We start from the raw sequence: 23620 nt of genomic DNA, 5'->3' as shown, positions 1-23620 counted from the left end.
CAGCAGCTCAGTCAACCCTGGTCCCCAACTAGAAGATCTCTAAGGCCTGGCAGGGCCTGAGACACCAACACTGGGATAAGAAGCTCAGATGCTGCAATCATTCCTCCTTCCCTTTAGGAACAGTCCCTACCTATCCTGAAAACAGATTCCCTCACTCCAGGAAGGAAGCCCACTGGTATATTGCTTGTACCTGGCTCAGGGGTCTCAGGAAGGGATAAAAGGAGACAACAAAGGTGAGAGACTTTCAGAGGGGTCTCTGAGCTGCCCTCTGAGGCATATTCCCCCCCACCCCCATCATCCTAGGACAGCCTGGCAGGAAGAAGCTAACCCTCTTCACCACACAGGCAATCAACAGAATCTCCCCAGCAATGTCCCACAGGCTAGTGGTGCACGGAGCTATAGTGCTCCCTAGTGGCATCATCAAGAAGAGCAAGAAAAGGAACTGGGGATCAGCTAGAGAGCAGCCTGTGGACCTCTGCTTGTGTCTTGACAATTCATCAGCTTCATTGCCCCCTACATCTATCTTATCCTCCTTAAGGATAAGGAGGATAATACACATCGCTTGTTGTAATACACATCGACCTTCCAGGGTCCTTTCAAAACTCCCTCCTCTTGGAGCCTGTCACCCACGCACCCATGTACCCACTAGATGTACCCACTACATGTACCCATGTACCCATCATCCTGTATTTCCCGAGCACCACCCCAGCCTTGACCTGCATGTTCCTGTCCATTAAAGACATGCCGGGAGCACTGTGCCTGCAGCCTGCCAAGCTAGGAGGAGCTCAGTTAAGAAGCGAAGCTGCCTGACTGGATCAGGTGGGCAGAGGTCACTGCCACTTGCCAGAAAGGCGTGAGGCATCTCTGACCAGATGGCACAGCTAAGGTTTTTTCACTGTTACCCTCTCTGCCCAGCACAGTGCCTGGCATGGAGCAGGCCTCTCATAAACTTTTACTGAACAGACACCACTACTCAAAGGAGAGGAAAAACACAGGGGAATCAAGGAACTGTTGTTCCCAATGGCACTGGGACTTGGAAGAGGTAGACCAGAAGAACTGGAAAATGGAAGACCCCTGCCCTGCCCGACCCCACATTCTCAACATATACACACCCAGAAGAGCAGCAAACAGGGTCCAAGAACTGTGTCTGTTGTTTCTTTAATTGAACGCAGACTTGTTCATAGAAAACAGAAATGCAACCATAGCAGGGAAACAGACATTAAACGGAGTTCTGAAGAAAGGCCCAGACCCCCTGCTCTCCCCAGACCAAGGGAGGGCTGCAAAAACAAGCCAGGGAGAGTAAAACACATTCCCATCCACAAGGCAGAGGCCTGGCCTGACCTCCCAATCCCCACATCTGGAATGGACCAGGTAGGGCAAAGGGGACCCCAGGACCAGAGCTACCAGGGGTCCCCAAGCTGGGGCCACTCAGTGTAAACTCCAAGGTTCATATGTATGCATGTGTGACCAACACAGACCTGGGCTGAAGACCGGATGGAACTCAGGAGCCAGCCTTGGGTCCTAGACTGACTGAGGCTGGGACGAGGGACAGAGAGGGAAATGTCATGTCCCTTCCTTGAGCCCCTTTCTGTGATAGGCACTGGGGCTCCCATGGTGGTGGAGGAGGCAAGATGCGCTGTGCTCTTTGTAGCCTCCCTCCTTTGCCCCTGGACATTCTTGGGCAATGTCAATGGCACTGAAAGACCCCCAGCTGGGACTTGGCAGGACTAAGGGCTTGGAAAGAAAAAGGAAGGAAGGGGTGAGTTGCTTTTTCTTTCCAGTCCTGGGGCTAATCAGTCTGGGAGCTGATGGAATAGGACAGTGACCTCTGAATTCAGCCCCTGAGATCAAAAGGCAGTTCTCACATATGAACTGACCCTCACTGCCAGAGAGATAGCCAGGGCCCTTTGCAGGTCTTAGCACCATAAGCCTGGCCAGTCCCCCAAATCCTTCACCCCATCTATCCTGGCTGACCAGAGTGGGCAGTGATGATAGGCCGGTATGACCCCAAAGAGAAGAGGGGTCCTAGTACAGGCCAAAGAATCAGGCCCCAGACTGAGGAATGAAGGGCTCTGGGCCACACGCTGGGGGAGAAGGGAAGAACAGGTAGAATTCAAGCCATGAGATGGGCAGGGCAACACTTCTCCCCTACCTCCTGCAGAGAGACAAATGGAAAGCCAAGGACAGGGACCTTGGAAGGCCCCAACACTGATAAGAAAGCAGCAATTTGGCCAATGGCTGGGATTTTAGGTGAGCAGCCCTCCCCACCGGCAGAGGGCAGCTGCAAGGCTCAAGCCCACCCCATGAACATCAGGGGCCAAGTCTGGACTAGGCCTTGGTGTCCTGCTGCCACCCAGCACTGGGTAGCAGGGCTGGGACTCACACCCCTGGTGCCACAGACTCCAGCAGTGAGGCAGAGGAGCTCAGGGCCCCATGAGTAAAGCAAGGGGCCTGGCTTCCGCTAGAAGACATAGATCTTGTCCCGCTGCACGGTGTCCAGGTCATCGTCCAGTGTCAGCAACACCTGGTGGGTGGATGTCAAGTCAAGCACAGGGAAGAGGGCAGTCTGTGTCTGCACCCCACCCTCCCCGCTCAGCCAGTAGAGTCTCATACCAGGAATGACCCAAACATAGCGATGGAGGAGAGGAAGTGCCAGATGTCGTGGTCGTCAAAGAAGTCAAGGAGGATGCAGTCCCGGTTGTGCTCCCTTGACTCTGCAGGGGTTTTCTGGGCAGAAACAGGGAGAGCTGCCTGCTGACACCACCCTGGGACCCCCTCTACCTCCAGGGCCCTCCCTGTTCCCAGCCCCAGGTGGCAGAGCACCTTCTTTCTGCTGCACCCCTTGTCCTCATCTCCCACATCTAAGAACTGGCTTTTGTTATAAATTTCTCCTGCTCTGCCCTCTCCTTTCTTTCACTAAGACCATCCTCCCCTCAGATTCTTCTTCCCTTGATGTGAGAGCAGAGGGCTATCATGGCCTTGAGACACCAGAAGGCCATAAAGCTTCCTAACTCAGTCCCTGCCTTGGACTCTGCCCTCTGTTCTGATCAGGCCTCCAGGGATCCTTCAGGCTCATTTTCTTTCCAAAGTACAATTGTCAGGTCACACAGCCCTGCCCAAGCCTGACAGCAGCCATGACCTGTGGCACTCAAAGTCTATGACTTCTATCCAACAAACACTGGCTGGACCTCACTCCGTATCTGGGGGCGGTCTATGCCACATGCTAAGGTCACAGAGAGGACCAAGAAACACCTTCCCTGCCCTCAAAGAGCTCACAGCCTTCACCTGGCTCCCAAATTAGTACATTCACTGAGTCCCAAGTCTTCCCCATCTAGTTCTGCCTCTGTATCATTACATAGGTCACTGCATCTCTGGGCCACAGGGCCTTCCCCATCACCCAAGGCCTTTAAGGCCAAGAGCAAGACCTGCCTCTTCTAGGAACTTTTCCTGGAACTGCTAACTCTCAGAAGCCTCTGTCCACTGCCCTTCTGGACATTCCCTTGCCTGTCTTGCCCCTACCTTCATCTGGTGTATCATATTATAAACCGAGAGCCAGGGACTGACAGTCCCTCTCTTGAACTAGATTATAAGTGCCTCAAAAGTAGAGTCCATACCAGACTTAGTTTGGATTCCAGGACTGAAACCTGATCCATGGCAGGTGCCCTAGGAGACTGAAGATAGAGCCTGACATCTCTGGCTTCAAACCACAGCTATGCCACTCCTGTGTATCCTTGGGCAGGTCCCTTAGCCTCCCTGAGCCTCAGCTGCCTTGTAAGTACAAGGGGGACCCTCCATGTAAGTTGAATGGTAGGAGGACTAAACAAGACAGCAGCTGTAAAAGCGCTGGCCTGGGGAGCGCTCACAAATGGTGTTTGAAAAGAAAATGGACCACGTGTTGGCTCAAGATGAGCCTGTAGGTGACTCCCCCACACTCTCAGCAGACTGACCGCTCACCTGCCAGGTGCTGAGTCCCTGGAAGAAGAAGAAGAGTGCAAAGCCCCAGACCACTGAAGTACAGATGATGCAGAGCAGTGGGATGAGCTTGATCCTTTCCCCGCTCCGGAGCTGGGAGTGGGGGTGGAAAAGGAAAGAGCAGCCTGAGGGCCAGGCTTCACCCAACCCATTTTCTGGCTGCCCCAGATGCTGCTCTCCTGGTGCCTTCTCCCGGGCTTTCAGGAAGTCTTCTTGAATTCATACTATCACCTCATATAGTTACACCGCTCAACTTGTCCCCACACTAGCAGCCAAGTGTCCTCACTGCTGATGTTCATCCTGGCTGGGCCTCCATGTGCCCAGAATCCTGTGCTGGTAGGGTGTACTGGCCAGGGTGCTCTCCCTGTGCAGGGGGCTCCTCTCTATTGAATGGCATGAAGTTCCTGTGAGAAACACCTGGCCCTCAGAGACCCAAGCCTGCCACGGACTCAGTGAGTCCCACCTCCTCAATCCGTTCTGCACTGAACAAGGTTCTTACCAACTATGGCCTGCAGTGCTAGGAGTTTCACAGGCCATTCTTAGAATCTGAAGGTGCACAGTGCGTGGCTCTTAAAATATAGTTGGTTCCCAGGGGATACGTGTAAGAGACATCAGCCTCTCCCCTCCTCAAACCTCACTGGCATAGACAGATGGACAGGAAAATTCTCTGTCCCAGTGTTGCCCCAGGCAGGCTGTGCCCATCTCCTTCCCCAAAAGGCAGAGAGCAGGCTCAGCCATCCCCATTCACCTTCATAATGATGTAGAAGGCAAAGTAAAGAAGTAGGTTGCAGATGCCGATGGCCAACAGGTAGGAGGCAAAATCATTAGGGCGCATGATGAGTCCGTAGGCAGCCCTGGCAAGGGGGAGGGAGGCTGGTGAAGCAAGGGAGGGCAAGGGCAAGAAGGGCCTTGGCCTCACTCCAACCCAATGGTAATGCTCATAATAATGACTGTGGCTGTTTAGGGGCCTACAGAAGATTCTAGAACCCCAGGGGCCAACGACCTCTCCTGTTAACTCCCATTTCTCATGCTTAAAGCTTAGAATTTGTCTGTGGCCCCAAGGCAGTGGCTGGTCAAGTTTCCAGCTGTTCACCCAGCCAAACTACCATAGGCAGCGGGGAGACTCACAGTGACCAGTTGATAATGTTGCCCATGACCAGCAGCACCATACGGTCCTGCAGGGAAGCAGAGACACAAGGACTGAGAGGAGAAGAAACATGGGGAGAGAAGTGTGAAGGCCCAAGTCAGCTGGCTGCCCCCCACCCTGGGCCCTCAGCTTCACTGCCACCCCCTCCAGAGGGAAGACAGCCGGTGGAAGAGCAGGGGCTGGGGAGCTGGCAGGTACCGTGTAGAGGGGCCCACTACACTGCCGGATGCAGTCTGTGTAGAGCACGTGGAGGATCCGACGGCCAACTCCCGAGTCTGCAGAGAGAAAGAACACCCCTTTCCTGTCCCCAGCCTGTACCAGCTGAGAGCAGGCCTCATCTAATTTCTCACCAGAGATTCCTCTGGGCCCCCTAGGTGAGCCCCCCATGAGAACCTGCGTCTCCTGGGATCCAGGACCCCAAGGCCACACTCCCCTCATTCCATGAGGCCCAGCACATCCCAGCCCCATGCCCTGGGCATGCCCTCACCCAGCTTCCAGCGGCCCATGTAATAGAGCTGTATGCTGAGAAGCAGGGTGGCAATGATGTGAATGACCGAGAAGACAATCCAGAATGCTGTGTTTCCCTTGCCGAAAACCTGCCAGAGGCCACCAAGGGCAGGGCTGAGGAGGCACCGAAGAAAGCTGCTCCCTCAGCCCACCCTTCCTCTGGAGAAGCCAGGCTGTTGCTCAGTCAGGTCAGGGCTCTCTGAGGGGCCAGGGAAGACACCTCAGGGAAGGAACAGGGATCTCTCCTGCAGAAGGTGGAGAAGGGGGATGTGCATGTGCACGTGTGTGGACGTGCCATGCACCTTTCCTACAGGGTGAGCAGAGCGGGTCAGGGCCTCACCACGCCCACCACAGAGAAGAAGATAACAATGGCCAAGCAGGCATAGGCACTATAGGCACTGGCATTGATGTCCGGGTGCCGCTTCTGGTAGAGCTTCAGCATGCAGAGCCCGGCGATCATGTACATGAACGATGTGTCTAGGGTGAGGGACATGGCCATGAGCTATAGCAACATCTACCGAGCCTCAGCATGCAAGTGCCAGCCCTGACAATCAGAGTGGAAGAGAGCCCCCACACTACCTCAAGGCCACAGAGCGAGCTGGTGGTAGGCTGGCAGTTGACCTCGAGTCCCTTAACTGACACTGCCACCCACTGGCTGTCACCCACCATCTGACTTCCCCTGACAAGATAACTTAGTCTGAGCACCCTGAGATCAAGGACCATGTCTTAATTATCTTGTTCTTCTCAGTGCTTGCATACACCTTTTTATAGTAAAGGTACACAGATAAGTGGAATAGCAACCAGATGCCTAGTCTCTGTAAGCTAAGATGTATATGCATGAGACACTGCAGCCCCGGAGTCTCCTGAGCAACTGAGTCTGGGGATCCCTGCAGGCGACTTACAGATAGTAGAAGACTCAGGCAGGTCCCTGCTCTAGGTTCAGCCAGGGAAGAGGGAGGCCCCACTTACCAAACTGGAAGTTGGTGTAGTTCGGACAGACGTGATAGCAAGCACTTAGCAGGCCCTCCATCATCAGGGCTGTGCCCATGGCATAGAACAGGCCAAAGTGTTTAGGGATCCCACATTCCTGTCAGGGAAGAGGAAGGGGAGAGAAGTGAGGTAGGCAGGGAGGGAGGAAGGGACCCCAAAGAGGGAGCTCATGAGAGAGGAGCAGGCTTGGGCAGAGGTGGTGTGTAGGGAGGGCAGGGCATGGTAGTGCTGGGCAGGGCTGAGCTGACCAGGGGCTGGGCAGGACAGGACAGGGATGGGCACGCCTAACAGGAAGGGTCTGCAGCAGAGGCTTCAGCAGGCAGGGCAGGGGCTCCACACCAGGGCATAGAGGTCGTTGCGCAGCAGGGCCCGGTTGTGGTTGATCTCCCGCTGTAGGATGATCAGCAAGAAGAGCAGCCCCAGCAGGATGTACCCCAGGTTGCTGAGGATGTTGTTGAAAGCACTAGAATGGGTGACACAGGGTGCATTGCCTCAGCTTCATGCTCCAGCCTCTTCCCCACCATGGCAGGCATTCACAGAGCCCCTACCCCCTTCCCAGGTTCACCATACACCTGGGGGAGGGGCCTCCCAAGAAGATCCTCACCTGAGGTTGCCCAGCGGGTGAGCACAGAGGAAGTTATAGTAGCAGATGTCCTGATTCCCTGTGACATTCACCACCTGCAGCAAGGAGTGGGAGCAGGAGGGGGGATGCTGAAACACCCAACTCATCCCACTGCCCTGGTGAGGAAGGGCCAGGCCCCAGCCCAGGCCACACCACGCCATCCTATTTGGCCATGGATAGGAAGTGCCACCACAGCCAACATGTGTGTGCACATGTATACCAGGCAAGTCCTCTTTTGGGCACAGTCACTGTCACATCTCTCTGGGTGTGGCTGAAAATCCTAGGGCGTGATCATGACTGAAGTTCTTGCCTCAGTACAAAGAAAAGGGAAGGGAAACTGAGACTTAGGGAGTCCCAGAACTTTCATTTCAATAAATCCCTGTAACAACTTGGGGAAGGTGCCAAGTTGCCACTGATGCTGTGCTGCCCCCACTTTGCAGATGAAATAACTGATGCTCGGGGAGGTTAAGTGATTTGCTCAAGGTCACCCAGTTGGTAAAAGTTGGGATTTGAGCCCAGTGCTGATGACCTAAGGCCTGTGCTTGCTCCAGAGCCCCAGGCTGTGAGGCTCTGCACTTGGGGAAGGAAAGCCTGCAGCTGCAGGCCCAGGGGAGCCAGCCCCACCTTCTCACCGTCTGGTAGGTAATCACCAGCTGTACCACAGGAAGCGCGTAGAAGACAGCAATGGTGGCAATGTTCCTGATGAGTGGGAGGACAGCAGTGAGGTAGCAGGACCCAAGAAATGGACACCCTACCCCACATAACAGGAAGTCCCATTCACCCCGTCCACTTACCAGAAGTAGATCTGGTACTTTTTCCGCAGAACACGTTTGTCCTTGCGTGCCAGGTCGGCCACATAGAGGTATTGCTGGGGAAAAGCTAGAGTGAGCCCCCTTTCCCACCTCCTGGAAGAGGCCCCTCTTGCCCAGGTGAGAGAAGTCCAAGAGGCCAGACACTGCTGGGCAGGGAGCTCAGCCATCCCATTGCTGCTGGCCAAGCAACCCAGAAGGGCTGGGAGGCAAGTCAGTTTCCCCTGGAATCTGTCCTGCCCCAACTGAGCTCTTTCTTCCCCCAGGGGGAGATATACCAGGGACTGAACACAGAATCTCCCTTCCTTGAGGAACTCCTGACCAGGGCCAGCTCTATGGTGTCAGACCTTGGTGCGAATGACGTTCTTGTCCGATTCGATGTCAGTCAATGTGTCATAATCATCCTCTTCCACAGAGCTCATGGAGTCTAGTCGTGGCCGTGTGCCCACAGGGTCAAGAGAGCGGTCTGGAGTGAGCGGGGAGAAGGGTTTCCCTGTGGGCACAGAGCTCGAGGCCTGTCTCCACCCATCTAGGGCAACTGTCACAATTATTAAGCAGTAAAAAGAGGCAAACTGTAGGCTCAGATCAGGGATGGAGGTGGGCTCAGGCTCTGGGGGGAGGTACCAGATCATCCTAAGTCCTTGAGGGGTACCAGGGTGGGCTCTGCAGAGAGGCCATTCAGTGGGAACTGCTCCAGTCGTGCTGCCCTCACTGAGCTAAGGCTTCCAGGCCAGGACACTGAGCAGACCCCAGACCCCAGACACAGGCAGCAGGACTGAATTTGGCAGAAGTCATGCTGATTAGAAGGTGCCCAGCTATGCGGGTTCTGAGAAGACACTGGGTAAAGACACAGTGGGCCCTCAGGTGCAAGCAAGGGTCAGAGGCTGCCTCTAGGAAGGGCACCTGCTGCTTTAGCCTATTCTTTTCTAGTGCCTTTAGAAGCTTCCTCTTGTGACCCTGCCTGACCAAAGCCCCTAGAGGCCAGGACATGGTGCCCCTGCCCACAAGCTCTAACCCAAAAGGCCAGGTAGTGAGGGTGCTGGCAAACATGACAGCAACCCAGAATATCTGGCCCGGGAGTAGCAGGGATACCAGCCCACCAGTGCCCACTCATCTCAAAAGACACAAGAGCTGGCAATCATTGGCATCAGGTAGGCAAGCCATGCACAAAGCATCTTTCTGGCCCCAGAGCCTACTGGCTCCAGTCAACCACCCTGGCAGGAGCTGATTGGCAGAGCAGCTCCCCACCTCCCCACATCTACCCATGGCAATGCACAGCTGCCGCATCTGGCCAAAGGGAAGGCGCCGCTTGAACTGGTCGTGTCCTTCAAAGGAAAGGGAAAGTTACCAGGGAAGTGGAGCCAAGGAGGAAAGGCTGAGGGAGAAGAGGAGTGGGAGACAGCAGGCCCTTCCCTGTCCCAGTGTCTGGCACAAGAAGCGACCACCCACCATCAGGTTTCACCCAGCCAGCACCAGCCCTGCACCACACCACTTGGACCTGCCTGGCCCACTCACCCTGATAACTGCAGGAGAGGTCTCCAGTATCCATGCTGTCAACCAGACCCTCGGTGGATCCAGAACAGTTCTCTGTAGAATAAAAGTGGTGAGCACAGACCTCAGGGAAAGGGAGACTAGACCCATCCCCAAGGAGCTCCAAGGAGGCTGGCTACCAATTTGCACCTTGGAGGTGGCAGCCTCAGGAGACTAGGTTGTGAGTGGACCAGCACAATCTCTGGCATTGACACGTACCAAAGGAACCATAGTTGTAACCCTCATAAGGGGAGCTGCCAGGGAAGGAGTCAGCCAGGACCCGAGGGTGACCTGCAATGAGACATCAAGGTCCCCTTAGGCCTAGAAGTAGAAAGAGGCCAAAAGCCAGAGAGAAGAGAGACACAGAGTGGCCATGGCAGCAACAAAGAATAAGCACCAATCACAGCAAGCACGGCTCATTCCCTCCACCAGCAGCCATCCTGACCTCCCTCCCACGTGTGTCCTCAACGGAAACACTAGCCACCCTGTGTTTCCCACTGAGAGAGAGAAATCTCAAGGAATTGATGCATCTAAGTCACCAGCAGCAAGGACAGCCAGCAGTGGCCTGCCCAGGTCCCACCCAGACACCCCTAGTGCTTCCCCTCTCCCCCTACTCTGGACTCCAGCTCCTCTGCCCAGAGCATTTGGAGCTTACCAAGGAGAGAAGCTGAGACAGAAGGTCCAAGCAGGAGGGAGGACAGAAAGAGACAGGGATGGAAAGGAAGAAGAGAGAATGAAAGGTTAATAATCCCAGAGACTGTGAGCCCCATTGTCTGAGGCAGACAAACAGTACAGCTAGGCCCATCGAGTCAGTCAAGTGGCAGCCTTTCAGATGAGCACATTAGGGACAGACAGGAACGGTATCCCAGCCCCACATCTACCTGTAGTGTTACTCCTAACTTGCACACCCAGAAGCCCCTAGAGAGCCTCTTCCAACCCCCAAGGGAACTATCCATCATTATCCCCTCCAAAACATCAAGCACACTCTGCCCTCCCACTTAGGGCCTCTGCAGGTACCGCTTTCTGGGCAGGCTCGGTCCATAGTCGCCAGAAGGGTCTTCTTCCTCTGCCTGCAGGGACAGAATCCAGAAGCAAACCAGAGGGGCAGGACAAGGATCCCTCCTACGCAGGGCTGGCCTGCCTTCCACCCTCTCCATCCCATAACCCTGTCCATCATTCATGATCCTATGGTTTTTCCCACGCTGGGAAACCATGTGGAGTTTTCCTGCTTGGAAAGGTTGAGAGAAGGGGTTGGTTTCCAGAGGAGAGGCTCCTGGACCACAGACCCTAACAGGGGACTGCTTAGGGTCCCCTCTGCCCTGTGGACAGTGTGGAAGATTACTCTGGGCTGGCTCAGATCCTGCCAGGCCATCTCCCCCACATCCCCTGCCCAACGTAACCCAGAACAGGGGAGGGCCCAGCAGTTTCACTTTACCTCCAGTTCTCCCAACAGGCCAGAAGAATGGTCAGAAGGTAGAAGGAGAGAAATATGCCCAGGCAAAAAAGCATCCCACCCACGTAGGCCTCAGCTGTTGGGAAAGAAGCAGGAAGCTGAACACATCAACGATAACACAGGGTCCAGCCAAACCTCTCACCACTTCTCCTCTCAAGTGTAGTGACCCAGCCAGTGTGAACAACCGGCCGCTCCCAAATCCACCAGACTCTGACATGACTCCTGTCTATGCTCATGTTACCCCCTCTGCAAGAACTTTCTCCTCTACTTCTTTCTCAAAACTCTATCTTGACTTAACCTTCAAAACACAGCTCATGGACTTTGTCCTCTAGAAAACTTTCTCTGTGCTGTGTTCCCACTGTGACCTGGCCTTTGCTCATCACAGGTCTCAGCTCCCTTGCAGCTGCAGCCGCAGGCTCCTGTCCCTCTGGCCAAGCGCTCCCTGAGGGCTGTCGCTGCAGCATGGCACCCGGCACACAGAAGGTGCTCGACAAATATTTGCTGAATAAAGAATCCGTATAGGAAAGGCAGCTTCTTTCCCCTCCCATCACAATCTCTTATTTTTATCCTATACTTTCCAGTTTACAAAGGGCCCCATTCAAGTACTTAGTAAATATTTATTGAGCATGACGAAGGGGCCTGGTACTTTCCTACTAATTTTGCTCTAAACCTTACAACTTAGTGAGACTAATGGGACAGATCCTAACACCTCTGTTATAGAGATGGGGTAACTGAGGCTCAATGAGATTGCACTGCTCTGAAGTGGCTCTAAGAGAACCAGAACTCAGTACTTTACTCTTTAGTCATGACTAAGTACAAAGTTATACTGGGGCTCACCTCCCGGCCCTCCCATCATAAGGCCTGCCAAGAACACTGCTCTACTGTCAGCCTGGCTGAGTAGGTCCTCATCACCCTTCCTATCTTAGGTCTGAAAGGGAGAGCCAGAGGCCAGTCCATCCCCACTCAGCCACCCACACTCACACGTGACTGCTCGAGATACCAGCACTGACAGGGTTTTCTGGCGGTGCCCTTGATCAACCGGTTCATCTGGAAGTAAAACATCAAATTGGCAAACAAAAGGCTACCTGGAACTTAGCTAGAGTTGGTGGAACCAGCTCTGGGAGAGTCTGGAGCCAAAAACGTGTGTCCCACCATGTCCACCAATCAGTCACGTAGCCTGTTCTACCTCCTTGGAAGTGACCAAGACCACTCGATCCCCAGCTGGGCCCAGGGCACAAAATTACCTTCTCCAAAGGGGTAGAAAGGCAAGGAACCCCCACAGGCCTGGTCTTCTGTCTTCACCACCACCACCACATAGAAGCTGTTGCTTGGGAAGTCTTTGCGCTGTAGGATAATGATGATGATGATGACAACAACGACGACATCATTACCATTGTCATCATTGTATTATCGTTATCATAATCACCATCCTTTCCTGAATATCTACTTTGAGCCAGAAATTATGCTAAACTCTCTTTTTATATTATTTTACTTAACGCTTCTAAAGACCCTTATGAGATAGCACTGTCATTACCCCTGTTGGACAGGCTTAGCAGTTAGCTTAGAGTCACACAGACAGGAAGTGGTAGAGTCAAGAATGCCTGACTCCAGAGCCCAAAGCCTGGGCCTATACTACAGCCAGTGAGCAAACATGTACATACCTCACACACATCACAGGACCCATGGGTGCCTTATTACAGGCTGTGCATTGGCCAGGAGAAGAAGTGAAGGGGCCATGTTGCCGCCATCACCTGCATGACTGAATATGAGGTGCATGTATGACCGTCCCTCCCTGCCTGGAGCATCGGTTCCAGCCTTTGCCAAGTGCAGGCATAAAGCCTCAGCTAGGGCCCCTTTCCTCTCCTTGCTATCAATATAGTGAATGAAGTAGATATAACAACTAGAAAGGGTATGCTGCTTTCCTGTCCCCAAGGCAACTGGGATTATGATTCAATTCTCACACCCATCAGGGACCCAAAGTCTCAGGGACCAATGGGCCCAGACTCAGCCTTCTGGATAGGGGAGGAATGGGGCAGGGGAAAAGGAGCAGGAATTTAGAAAGCTAATCACTGGCCACATCTCCCACAGGCCCATGTGTATTTCCTACCTGCACAGTGATGGCTGCCTTCTTGGTCATAGTCTGGTACATGCCGATGAAGGCTACATTGTTGTCTAGGTCATAGACAGGGCACTATGGAGGAGGAAGGGAAAAGCAGATGCAGGGACCTGGGCTCTGTTCCCTTTGGTTAGCAGCCCTGTTATCCACTGGTGGAGTGTAAAAGGACAGACCACTTACCAGGACATCCTGGACAGAGATGACTGAACAGGGGAAGGCCTTGTTGGAGGTCACCTTGACAATCACTGAGTCCACTCCCTCTGGGAACTCATACTTGAAGTACTGAGGGCACAGGGAGGGTGGCAAGGAGAGCCCTGTCTCATTAGGATGCCCTCTCTGTCCCTTTAGAAGGGAACAGTGTGAATTCTCTCAGGATTGGGCACTGGAGGCTCTCTGGGAAGAAAGGCCTTCACTATAAGCAGCCCCGTTTCCTGTCTGTCCTTTTGACCTCAGCTGGGCACTCAGGGCAGTACCCGTGTGGTAAGTTGGAAAGATGGCAGCCAGGCCCCATGTCTCTGTATTTCCCATGCCACTTGCCTCTACCACTTTGGGGCCAGAGCCTCTGTTTCTAGTCTCTCCAGGGAGAGTCCAGCCAACTTGAAATGCCCAGCAAAGGCCACCAACCACTCCCACTCCCACATTTAAGCTTCCCCATCTTGAGGGGCAGTCAACAGGGGATCTTACCTGAGGCTGGGCTGCTGTGGTATTGAAGCTAAAGTACTCCCCAGTCCTGTAGGGCAGAGAAGAGGCCCCAAGGTCACTCCCAGAGCTGAAGAAGGAGGCCAGTCCCATGGTCCCTTCACTCTTCCCTGCAGACCTGAGCATGAAGTTGTCCATTCGGCTGACCTGGAGCTGGTATGTGGTATTGACTGTTGACAGGGTGGACACATCTACATAGAAGAACTGGACCTCAGACTCATTCTTGGTTGGGGGCTGACACAGCGTCCTTTCTACCTTTTGGTAGAGGTACTTGCGCTGAAACCTATGGCCCGAAGCAGAGAGTCTGGACGTGACTACTGTCTCAACCAGGATTCCTCCACTCTGGTTGTCTACCACCCCTCACCCCTACCCCCACTGGGCTGACAGACTCTGGGCTGGCTGGCTTGGTCCTCATGCTGTTGAGCAGTTTCCTGGGTGTAGGGATGGGGAAGAGAGACAGAGGGGCCCCTGGGTGGTCTGAGGCCCCAGGTAAGGACCTGGGCGAGGCTCTGCACAAGGCCTGACCTGGGCCTACTCCCTCCCTGACCCCCAGGTCCTACTCACAGCCCTCGCAGGATTAGGGGCACCTGGAAGGATACCACAGCCTCCTTCTGGCGGACCACAAACAGCAAAGGAGCCCCCTTCTGTTTATTCAGGACATTCACAGACACACGCACGCCTTCTGTCTGCAGAAAGAGATGAAAATGCCCCTCAGTAAAGCCCATAGTGATATTACCTCTGCCACCTGGCACACATGGGCCCAGAGACTGTGAGCCCTGACCTCAATCATGCCAACCACTTTGTTCTTTCCTCATTGTGGTTAGGATGAGAAGCTATCCATGCCCCTTCTTCTGCCAGGGCAGCCCCGAGTCTATGGGAGGGACCAGTCCTGACTTAAAGGAGAGGCTTATGGGAGACACAAGTTTCTGATGACAGGGCAACAAGACCCAAGCAACTCAGGACCTGATTCCCAACACGAAGCACAGTAGAGATCTCTGGCATCTCCAGGGTATACCATTCCTATCCATGTTCATGGGATACACATGCTCGTACACATGTACATGTACACACACGGACATGGGAGCAAAAACTCCTCCTCTGCTTTCTTCCTTTTGAGCTAAAAGCTCCTATTCAACAACTAACCTGGGGGTAGGGATGAACACACAGGGGATTGTTGAGAGCCAAGAAAGCCAAATTCTATCCCTAGCTCTGACCAAGGGCTAGGGCTGTAAGAAGTCACTTCATGTCTCTGAGCTTCAATTTCCCCCTCTACAAAATGGAAACACATTCACTCTTGGTGCTGTATAGGAAAGTACATAGGACAGCAGGAGTTTAAGGAAAAAATAAAACTAAATAAATCCTGTGAATCTTATTATTGGGCTGCTGAAACACAAGTGCTAGGGCAGCATTTCTCAAAGGAACAGAGGCTACAGGTCTCAGGGTAACCGCAGATATGGGGGAAAAAAGAAGACAAGACTCTAAACTGTTGGAGATCAAGCTTTACAGAACCAGGCACTGAAGGTAGATCCTGGCTTGTCACAGAAACCAAACCCCTCCCCACCCTGAAAAAAAAATCAGATTCCCATTCTTGACTCCACTGCTTCCCAGTAAACGCAGTCATGGAGAGAACTGCAAAGGAGACCATACAGCCAGGCTGCAAGAATTCTCCAAATTTCAGCTCTAGACTTCCCAGACCTAGCTAAGCCCATGGTCAATTCACAGCCGGGGAAGAAACATAGTGAAGTCAGGGTGAGGCATATTCTCCACAGTAGACAAACTCCCTCTTCTCCTGTCCAACTTGCGGTTGGCCTCATCTTTGCCATCTGCATCTTACAAGGCTTTCTAAGACTGGAGGAGGACTGGGATGTTCCCAGCAGTTCTGACAGTCCCGGAAGTCCTGTATTTATCTTCCCCAGGAAGCTCAACTCTAACTCTTTCTTGCCTGGGCAGAGCCTTGGAGGCAGAGCCTGTCTCATACCCCTGGGGTTTTCTGAGTCAAGCCCAGTGGCAAGCCTGCTTCCTCTTGCCCGCAGACCCCACAGAGCTATCAGACTCTGGTTGCTGGGTAGTGAGTAGGTCAGTCCTGCTCAGCCCACATCTGGTGGAAGGAGGCAGTCAGTGAGAAGATGGGAATGAGGCACCTTCAGAGCCTGGCCAGTGGGAGCTTCGGAGAAACAATGCTGGCAAAGGAAGAAAGACTGGTCAAGAAGGTCCAGCATGGTTCAGGGAAACGGAAGGAACATAGTGGGGCAGCTCGTCCACGGGGCACTGACAGAACCGCCTTGTCTGCTCGCTCACTCACCAGCCCCAGCCCAGCCCCAGCCCTCACCCGGTTGCGGGTCACAGTATGGTTGAAGGTATAGATGTTGACGAGCTCGCTGTTGACTTCATCCACGTAGGTGCGCTCAAACTCGGCGTCTTTCTGAGAGACGTTCTTGGGCCCCAGAAGCCCCGGATGGCTACCGACCGAAGCCACCAAAAGCGCCAAGAAGGGCAAGCCCAGAACGAACATGGCCCGAGCAGGGCGGCAGTGGCGACGGCAGCGACAGGACACAGGACACCGGGACAGGTTGCGGCCCCGGCCGCAGCTTCCACCATCTCACCAGGACCAGAACTTTAACCCCGGCCTGAGATTAGGAAACGTCCCCTCCCCGGAGCCGCAGAGACGCTCCTAGGAGCACCAGAGGGGAGGGGCGGCAAGGAGGAGGAGGGGAAGGAGTAGGGTCCCGGTCTCAAGCATGAGCCCCGCTGAACCCGGCTCCGAGACCCTGCGGCCGCCCGCCAGGGCCGTGAGCGAGGGGGCGCTTGTTGCTGGGAGCCTGGAGACGCCGGGAAAGGGGAGGGAGGAAAGGTGGGGAAGCCGGCTGCTGAAGCGTCCACGAAGGGAGGAAAATCTGAGGGTGAGGGGCGTAATAGCCGACGCTGTGCGGCGAGGAGAGTAGAGTGCGAGCCCTTTAAGGGCAAGCAGGCTCGGCGGTTCCGGCGCTCCGGACTAGGGAAAGTGTGGAGCTCGGAGAAGCGGTAAACAGCCGGGCGGCGGGCCTTCGGATTGACGTCAGGGGAAACTGACACAGATTTAAAGGGCCAGGTTCCGGATTGGGAGTTAAAGGGGCCGTAGCACTACAGCTGGATGTCTTCGAGTCCTTTCCCGTTACTGCGTCCTCTTTCGTTATTCTGCCCCTCTTTGGAAGTTCACTTTGGAATAGACGGATGTTTCCGTGAAGGATCTCCAAGTGCTGAATTCTTGTTAACCAATTCCCTTTGCTCAAACTTAGGGATAGGATCCCCCCATTCCCATGCCCATTGCCATTACCACTAACATTCTCCACCCGGGCCTTTTTCTTCTTCTTCTTCTTCTTCTTCTTCTTCTTCTTCTTCTTCTGGAATCTTAAGAAATGAAGAACTCAAAGAATTAGGGAACAAATACGACAGTCGCTCTGATGGCCGAGGGGTAATTGAAGGAGAACTGCAGGTGGAATCCCTGTGCAATTCCACCTTCCCCTGCAGCAGCCGCACAGCTTCAGGGATACCTTAAAAGCTTAGGGGCTTTCTCCTCTTCTCTAGAGAGGCAGCTACAAAGCTCATTGCAAGATAATGGACTTTCAGTGTAAATTGGTGAAAACTTCTACAAAATATTTTTGCACTGTATTTCAAGAAGCTTCAAGAGCTTTATACTCTTTGACCCAGTAATTCGATTTCTGAGACTCTATCCTAAAGAAATATAGATAAAAATGTGTGATTATCCTTACCACTGTGATATTTATAATATAAAGCATAAAGCTTAAATGTCCATAATGAGTGAATGGTTAACTTAAACACACTGTTATCATGAAGCCATTAAACACTGATGCTTAAGACTTTAAGGGATGTGTAAGCAGAGAGAATTCACAGTATGACACAATATAAACAGTATGGTTTCCAAATACAGACATGCATAAAAATGTTGAAAAAACTGCATAAAAATTTGGCAATGGTTTTCTTTGAATAGAAAAGTATCCCCCCTAAATCTTTGTATTGTGGGTGGTTTTAAATATTTTTTAAGATTGTATTTATTTATTTAAAGAGAGGGGAAGAGGAGAGAGGGAGGAAACATCAGTGTGTGGTTGCCCCTCATGTGTCCCCAACTGGGGACCTGGCCCACAACCCAGGCATGTGCCCTGACTGGGAATCAAACCAGCAACCCTTTGGTGCACAGGCCCGCACTCAATCCACTGAGCTACACCAGTCAGGGTGGGTGGTTTTGAATTTTTAATACCTTTAAAAAGTTTATAAATTTTCTACAATGGACATGAATTTCTTTTGTAAGATGTTATATATGTTTAAAGGATAAAAAAAGGAACTGTGGCTGCCTCTGAAGTTGTCAGACACCCTGATGAAGCCACCTGGGCCAGTGGCTTGTCAGAGTTCGTTCACTCATAAGAGTTTAGCAGCCTCACCCCTGGCCCTGCCTTACTACCTGAACATTGTTCCAATGACTATTTTACCTTATGACCAGTTATAAATATTTATTCATTTCTGCACTAAATATTTAATGGACACTTACAATATGCCAGGTACTGTTCTAATTATACTGGGCAAATGGTGAGTGGGAGACTTACACTTGGCCCTGCACAAGCATTCATACTTGATGATGAAGACCAGAGGCAAGCTTCAGGGGCTGGAGAATCTTAGCAAACTCTGAGCCAACCCCTCATTTTACGGATACATAGAGTGAAGCCCAGAAATGGTCATCTTATGAGTAGCTCACAAGACTCGTCCCCTGAGCCAATGCTCTTCCCAAACAAATCTGAACTACAGAAGCCTCAAAATAACAAGAGGTGTCATAATGAGCCTGCCATGTAGTCAGCAGCCCAGTTTGGAGAGTCAATGTAAAATGTTCATATTCCAACTGGACTTCTCCCTTTCTAAACCCTCATTGTAACCCCCTCGCCTTGCCAGTAAATCCGGAACTCTAAGAAACACTCACACCCTGTTCCTGATGGAACACTCATTCTACTTAGCCAGATGGAATCCAACTGGTCTGCGATGTGCCAGGAACTTCCCTGGGAACTGTGAGAACACAAGTTGAGGATCGCAGGGTCTCTGCTATAGGTCGGTTGGTGCTGAGACCATACTGAATAAGCCCAGGCTAAGGAGCAGAGAACCTGGGGAGGCATATTCCAAGTCTATCTTTTAGGTTTTGGAGCAAAAGGTACCCCTAGGCCTGTTTATAATGCACATCCAGACACTACTTACAGTTATTGAATCACAGTTTCTGGGGGTGGAGCCCAGGAATCTGCATGTTAGCAAGCACTCTGGAAGTTTGCTATGCACAATGAATTTTGAGAACCACTGTTTTGGGGCCAAACAATTGTGAACTATCAATATTTCTGTGTGCTCCCTTTCTCCTAGAAATATCTCACAAGGAATCTATTTAAATAAACTCAGAGATCATTTGTCCCTTTCGCAAGGTCTGATGAGCTTAACCTTTGAATCATCAGCACCATGAATATCCAGACAGAATAGGAGGGCAACAGCCTTGATTTTCTTGCTTTCCTCAAGTTGGTAGACCTTCCTCAGCCTTGCTGTCCCACCCTCCCAGGGAGAGAACACACAACCCAGTTGTGAAGGCCCTTCCTATGGTCTGGCAGAGAAAGCCTTTTTGTAGTCTGCAGCAGTCAGAATGAAAGGGCAGTACTCCAGCTCAAAGCCAGACTGGTTAAGTGCAAAGAGATATCAAGGCCTCAGGGAAGCCTCCCCACCCTTAACCTTCTGCACAGGTCCAAGCTACTGCATTTTCCCCTATCATGTAAAAAGGCCAACCCAAGCCCTGGAGATGAAGGAAGCAGGGTGGGTCACAAGGCTTGGATGACTTTCTTCTATTTCCTGTGCGCCACCCTTCCTAGCCCGAGTACAGAAAGGACCTAAGAAATGGGCTCATTCAGCAGGTAGCTGACAAGGTTCCCAGCTTTGCATGGATCTGACTCCATTTTAAGCCACAGGACTTCAAGGTTTAGAATTAAAGGACAGGAAGAAAGCTTCCCTGGGTCAGGGGTATTGTTAAAATGACCTTAAGACTGCATCACGAGAATACAGTAAGAACTGCAGTAAATGGATCAGCTGAGTCCCATCAAGTAATTCAGGAACCTGGGGGTTAGGAGGTGGCCATGACTGTGGGGCCCAGGGGGAAAGGCAGAAATCAAACCAGACTTTAGAATTAAGTAATGGTTTAACTTCAACCCAGAAAAAAAAGGTTGTAAAACTAACCCCTCTGAAAAAAATGGACTTGAATGTCTGTTTTCATTGTGATCATAAAAGGGACTCAGTGTATCTACTTGAAGCTCATGGAGAAATATCCTGGACACAGGCAGCCCTGGCAGCAATAATACAGCACTTTTTTTTTCCATCATGCAAGTTCTATGTTTTTCCCAGGGCTGCCCTTGTATCTGGCTTTTTCCTTCAAGGGCTCTGAAAACTAGGAGCATATAGATTGGGAATCAGCTAAAGATAATAAACTGTCATTCTGGGGATAAGGTATCAAATATATCACATGGTTTCATGGTATTATGGAAAAAGTGAGGATTTTGACATTAGAAAGGTGTAGGTTTAAAGCCCTGCATTGTGCATCTTAGGCAAATTAAACCTTCTGAACCTTCAGGAGCCATGTCTCATCTTCACTGTCCTCCTGAATGTCACATAGCAGAGCCAGGCTGAATTGTATTCATCATCGTGAACTATTGTCTAAAGAGGTGAGTCATGAGAGAGCAGCTTTGACTAAATGCACAGGACTTTCTGCCAGAGATATCAGCCACTTTCCATTTCCTGAAACTGGGCTTTCATGACTCAGACTGGGAAATACATTCAGGCCCTGCATCTGCTTCCCTGTGGCCACGTGATGGAACCAACATCAGAGCTTTCCAGGAAATGAGGCTGGTCATCAGGTTGCTGAAAACAAGCAGATAAATAATTGATCAACTCAATCTGTGTCTTCAAAGATCACTGATACAAATGCGCCAGACATCCTCCTGTTTCAAGCAAGCTTGGGTCTCGGGCTAAAAATCAGAAGATGCAACTGAGGCACCTTTTAGATATAGCTCCTCTCTGGTTATATCTAAAGATCATGTGCCTACCCCATTTATTCAAAATTGTTCTCAGTAATAGAAAGGGTCCCCTCTCCACACTCTGGCTCAAAAACAGGCCACATCCCATAGCTTGTTACTTCATTGGTCCTTGGAAACTTCAGTTATTTTCTCATTCACCATAACTTTATTCCTCTGAACCACTCTAGCCTTTTCTTCTAGCTTCACTTTTCCTATAAAAACTATACTAATTCCATCTATTTCTACCCATAATATTCTAGAAAATGTTTCAAAATTTTTTGTAATAGGTATATACCGCATCTTTTCTTTCTTTCTTTCCTTTTTGTCTTAAGAGAATTTTGTTTACCCTTATCACTATCAAAAATAATGTCTATTTCTTACAAGCAAAACCATGGTACCATTGAAAGAGCAGGAATTGTAGTCAACAGATTTGTATTCCAGTTTAAATTCTGACAGTTACTGACTGGAAGACCATGAACAAAACAATCTCCTATTTATTCACTACTTCCTTTATTCAGTGCCTAGTTAATACTAGTTACTAAGCTAGATGCTGGAAACACAAAGGTGCTTAAAACACATTCTCTATTGTTAAGGAATTCATTATCTAGCAGAGTAAATAGGTAAGCATATAGTAGTGATAAGTGCAATGATAAAAGATTTACACCAAAGTATTACGGGGAACTGAGATAGAGACCTAGTACAAATCAGAGCTGGAAATAGAAATCAGAAAACACTCCAAGTGTCCTCCCTGAGGGATTCTTAAAAGATGAGTGGGAGCAGAAGTGTATTTCAGACAGGGGGTCTTAACTTGGGGCAAAGGCATGACTCAAAGTTCAATATTAATTGGCATGAAAATTCAAGATAAGCAATGTAAAGATAGGCATTGAAGAGGATCAGGCCACAGAGAGGATATTTAATACTTTGGACTATCATTGGTTATCAATGAGCATGCTGTTGTACTGTGTCATGAATTCTTTACAGGTGTGCTGTCAAAGACTAACCAGTGTGTAAAATATATTTTATAGTGTTTTTTGATATATACAGAATGGGGCAAACAGGTTTACAGTTGTGAGTACATGAAAGTTTATTTTTGTACTATTATTTATTATATTATTTTCAATATGAACTACTCTAAACCTACTTTCTCCCCTGCCTTGCATTTTGATGTGACAAGTTAAGGCAAAATAACCCAGCAAACAAGCAAAAGGCAAGAGGTATAGCATAAAATGAGGCCAAGAAAAGACTGTGTTTACCAAAGTATGTAAGACCTTTGCTTCATGGCTAAATAAAAATATGTAGCTCAGTTGGGATTTCATCCCTGCCATGGCTGGAGAAAAGTGGATATTCTGTTGGTTTTGTCAGTTTTTCCCATTTTCCCCAATGTAGATACGGTGAAGGAACTTTCCCTCCTACCACACTACTGTTGTCTTCCACTTCTCCTGGGCCATGGAAGAGGTTCACACGGAATAGTTTGGACAGTCTACAAAGCCTCAGGACCCAGCGTGCTTCCACCACTGCTCTGTGACCTAAGGGGAATCTGCAAGTAGTTTACAAAGGCAATGCCTCTAGGGGTAGGGAGGAAGATATGGGGGGAGGACAAACAGGGAAGAAAAAACCACACCTGTTTAATACTTCCAAATTTTACCCTCTTCAAGGAGTAAGACATTGTAATCTAATAGCATCACTGCAGTGAAGTGATAAAAGTGAATGTTCATAGAAATCTGCTAATTAGTGCTGGAGTGGTTATGTTAGTCATCAAGACAAGTCCTGATGGTCAATTGGATGACTGAACCTTGTTCTAGTCATAAAGTTCTGAGGCTGCACTTACGATGGGCTGTTTTAGCCTGGGGAGGTGAGGGAGATAAATGAGAATTGTGTCCCCATTCAAGTCCCCTGTCCTGGACTCCAGTCACATTTTGTTATACTGAGACTGACGCCACTCACCCAGATCAAATGAGGTGGTCGTGTTATATCCAGGCTTAGTGCCAAACTGTTCTGGACCCATTATAAAAGTGAACACCAAGGGAGGCTGCTGTGTTCTGAAGGTCTGCTATGAACCTCATTCAATGTTTTCATTTGCAATTGTGGCACCCACCCCACTCCTAATAATATGGGAACTGGTAACTCCTAGTTTTTCTACCATTAAGTTTGACTGTACTTACACTTTACTGTTTCCTTTTATTTAAAATTTTTTAGTTGTTGTTCAAGTAGTTTTCTTTTACTCCCATCCCACTCCAACCCCCCCCCATCTCCCTCCCATTTCCATCCCCCTAGTTTTTGTCCATGTGTCCTTTGTACTTGTTCCTGTAAACCCTTCCTCTTTTCCCCTGAAATTCCCTGCCCTCTCTGCTCTGGTCATTGTCAACCTGTTCTCTATTTCAGTGTCTTTGGTTATATTTTGCTTATTTGTTTGTTTTGTTTAGGTTCTTGTTAAAGGTGAGATTATATGGTATTTGTCTTTCACCGCCTGGCTTATTTCCCTCAGCATAATGCTTTCTAGTTCCATCCATGCTGTTGCAAAGGGTAGGAGCTCCTTCTTTCTTTCTGTTGCATAGAATTTCATTGTGTAAATGTATCATAGTTTTTTCATTCATTCATTTACTGATCCCTGTTTCCTTTTAGACTTTTACCTCTTATTTACTGTAGTGTCAATCTGAACTTACTGACATGTTAATACTGTAGCCAGGTAGTCTTTG

At 50.5% G+C, this 23620-nt stretch overlaps 1 protein-coding gene across 6 annotated transcripts; it reads right to left on the bottom strand.

Annotated features, from left to right (window-relative positions):
• Positions 1-1142: 1142 nt before the first annotated feature.
• Positions 1143-16626, bottom strand: SIDT2 (SID1 transmembrane family member 2). 6 transcript variants are annotated; one of them, XM_045838049.1, is made up of 28 exons: positions 16175-16626; positions 14410-14531; positions 13964-14128; positions 13831-13876; positions 13327-13428; positions 13138-13221; positions 12275-12374; positions 12012-12077; positions 11013-11106; positions 10595-10647; positions 10233-10244; positions 9797-9868; positions 9563-9634; positions 9310-9372; positions 8395-8513; positions 8033-8106; positions 7871-7937; positions 7221-7294; positions 6956-7079; positions 6596-6713; positions 5967-6103; positions 5607-5715; positions 5318-5394; positions 5101-5147; positions 4721-4826; positions 3955-4065; positions 2614-2727; positions 1143-2524 (listed from the first exon to the last, which is right to left on the bottom strand). In XM_045838049.1, the coding sequence occupies exons 1-28, from the start codon at positions 16355-16357 to the stop codon at positions 2462-2464; spliced, it is 2574 nt and encodes an 857-aa protein (XP_045694005.1). In that variant the 5' UTR covers positions 16358-16626; the 3' UTR covers positions 1143-2461. The 6 variants fall into 6 exon arrangements, with proteins under 6 accessions (XP_045694005.1, XP_045694017.1, XP_045694014.1 ...); XM_045838061.1 differs by lacking the exon at positions 9310-9372; XM_045838058.1 differs by lacking the exon at positions 10233-10244.
• Positions 16627-23620: the final 6994 nt, after the last annotated feature.

Source organism: Phyllostomus hastatus, unplaced genomic scaffold, assembly GCF_019186645.2.
Source record: "Phyllostomus hastatus isolate PE091 unplaced genomic scaffold, TTU_PhHast_1.1 phas_contig_113, whole genome shotgun sequence".
Lineage (NCBI taxonomy): Eukaryota > Metazoa > Chordata > Mammalia > Chiroptera > Phyllostomidae > Phyllostomus > Phyllostomus hastatus.
The sequence above is the reverse complement of the archived record's forward strand: the minus strand, read 5'-3'. Positions and strand labels throughout refer to the sequence as shown.

Coding starts and splice junctions, on each gene's coding strand:
- SIDT2 (XM_045838049.1), bottom strand. CDS start 16,357: ATGTTCGTTCTGGGCTTGCCCTTCTTGGCGCTTTTGGTGGCTTCGGTC. Junction 8,514..9,309: donor GCAGCTGTGCATTGCCATGG/GTAGATGTGGGG, acceptor CGCTCACTCCAG/ACCGCTCTCTTGACCCTGTG. Junction 6,714..6,955: donor GCAACGACCTCTATGCCCTG/GTGTGGAGCCCC, acceptor CTTCCCTGACAG/GAATGTGGGATCCCTAAACA.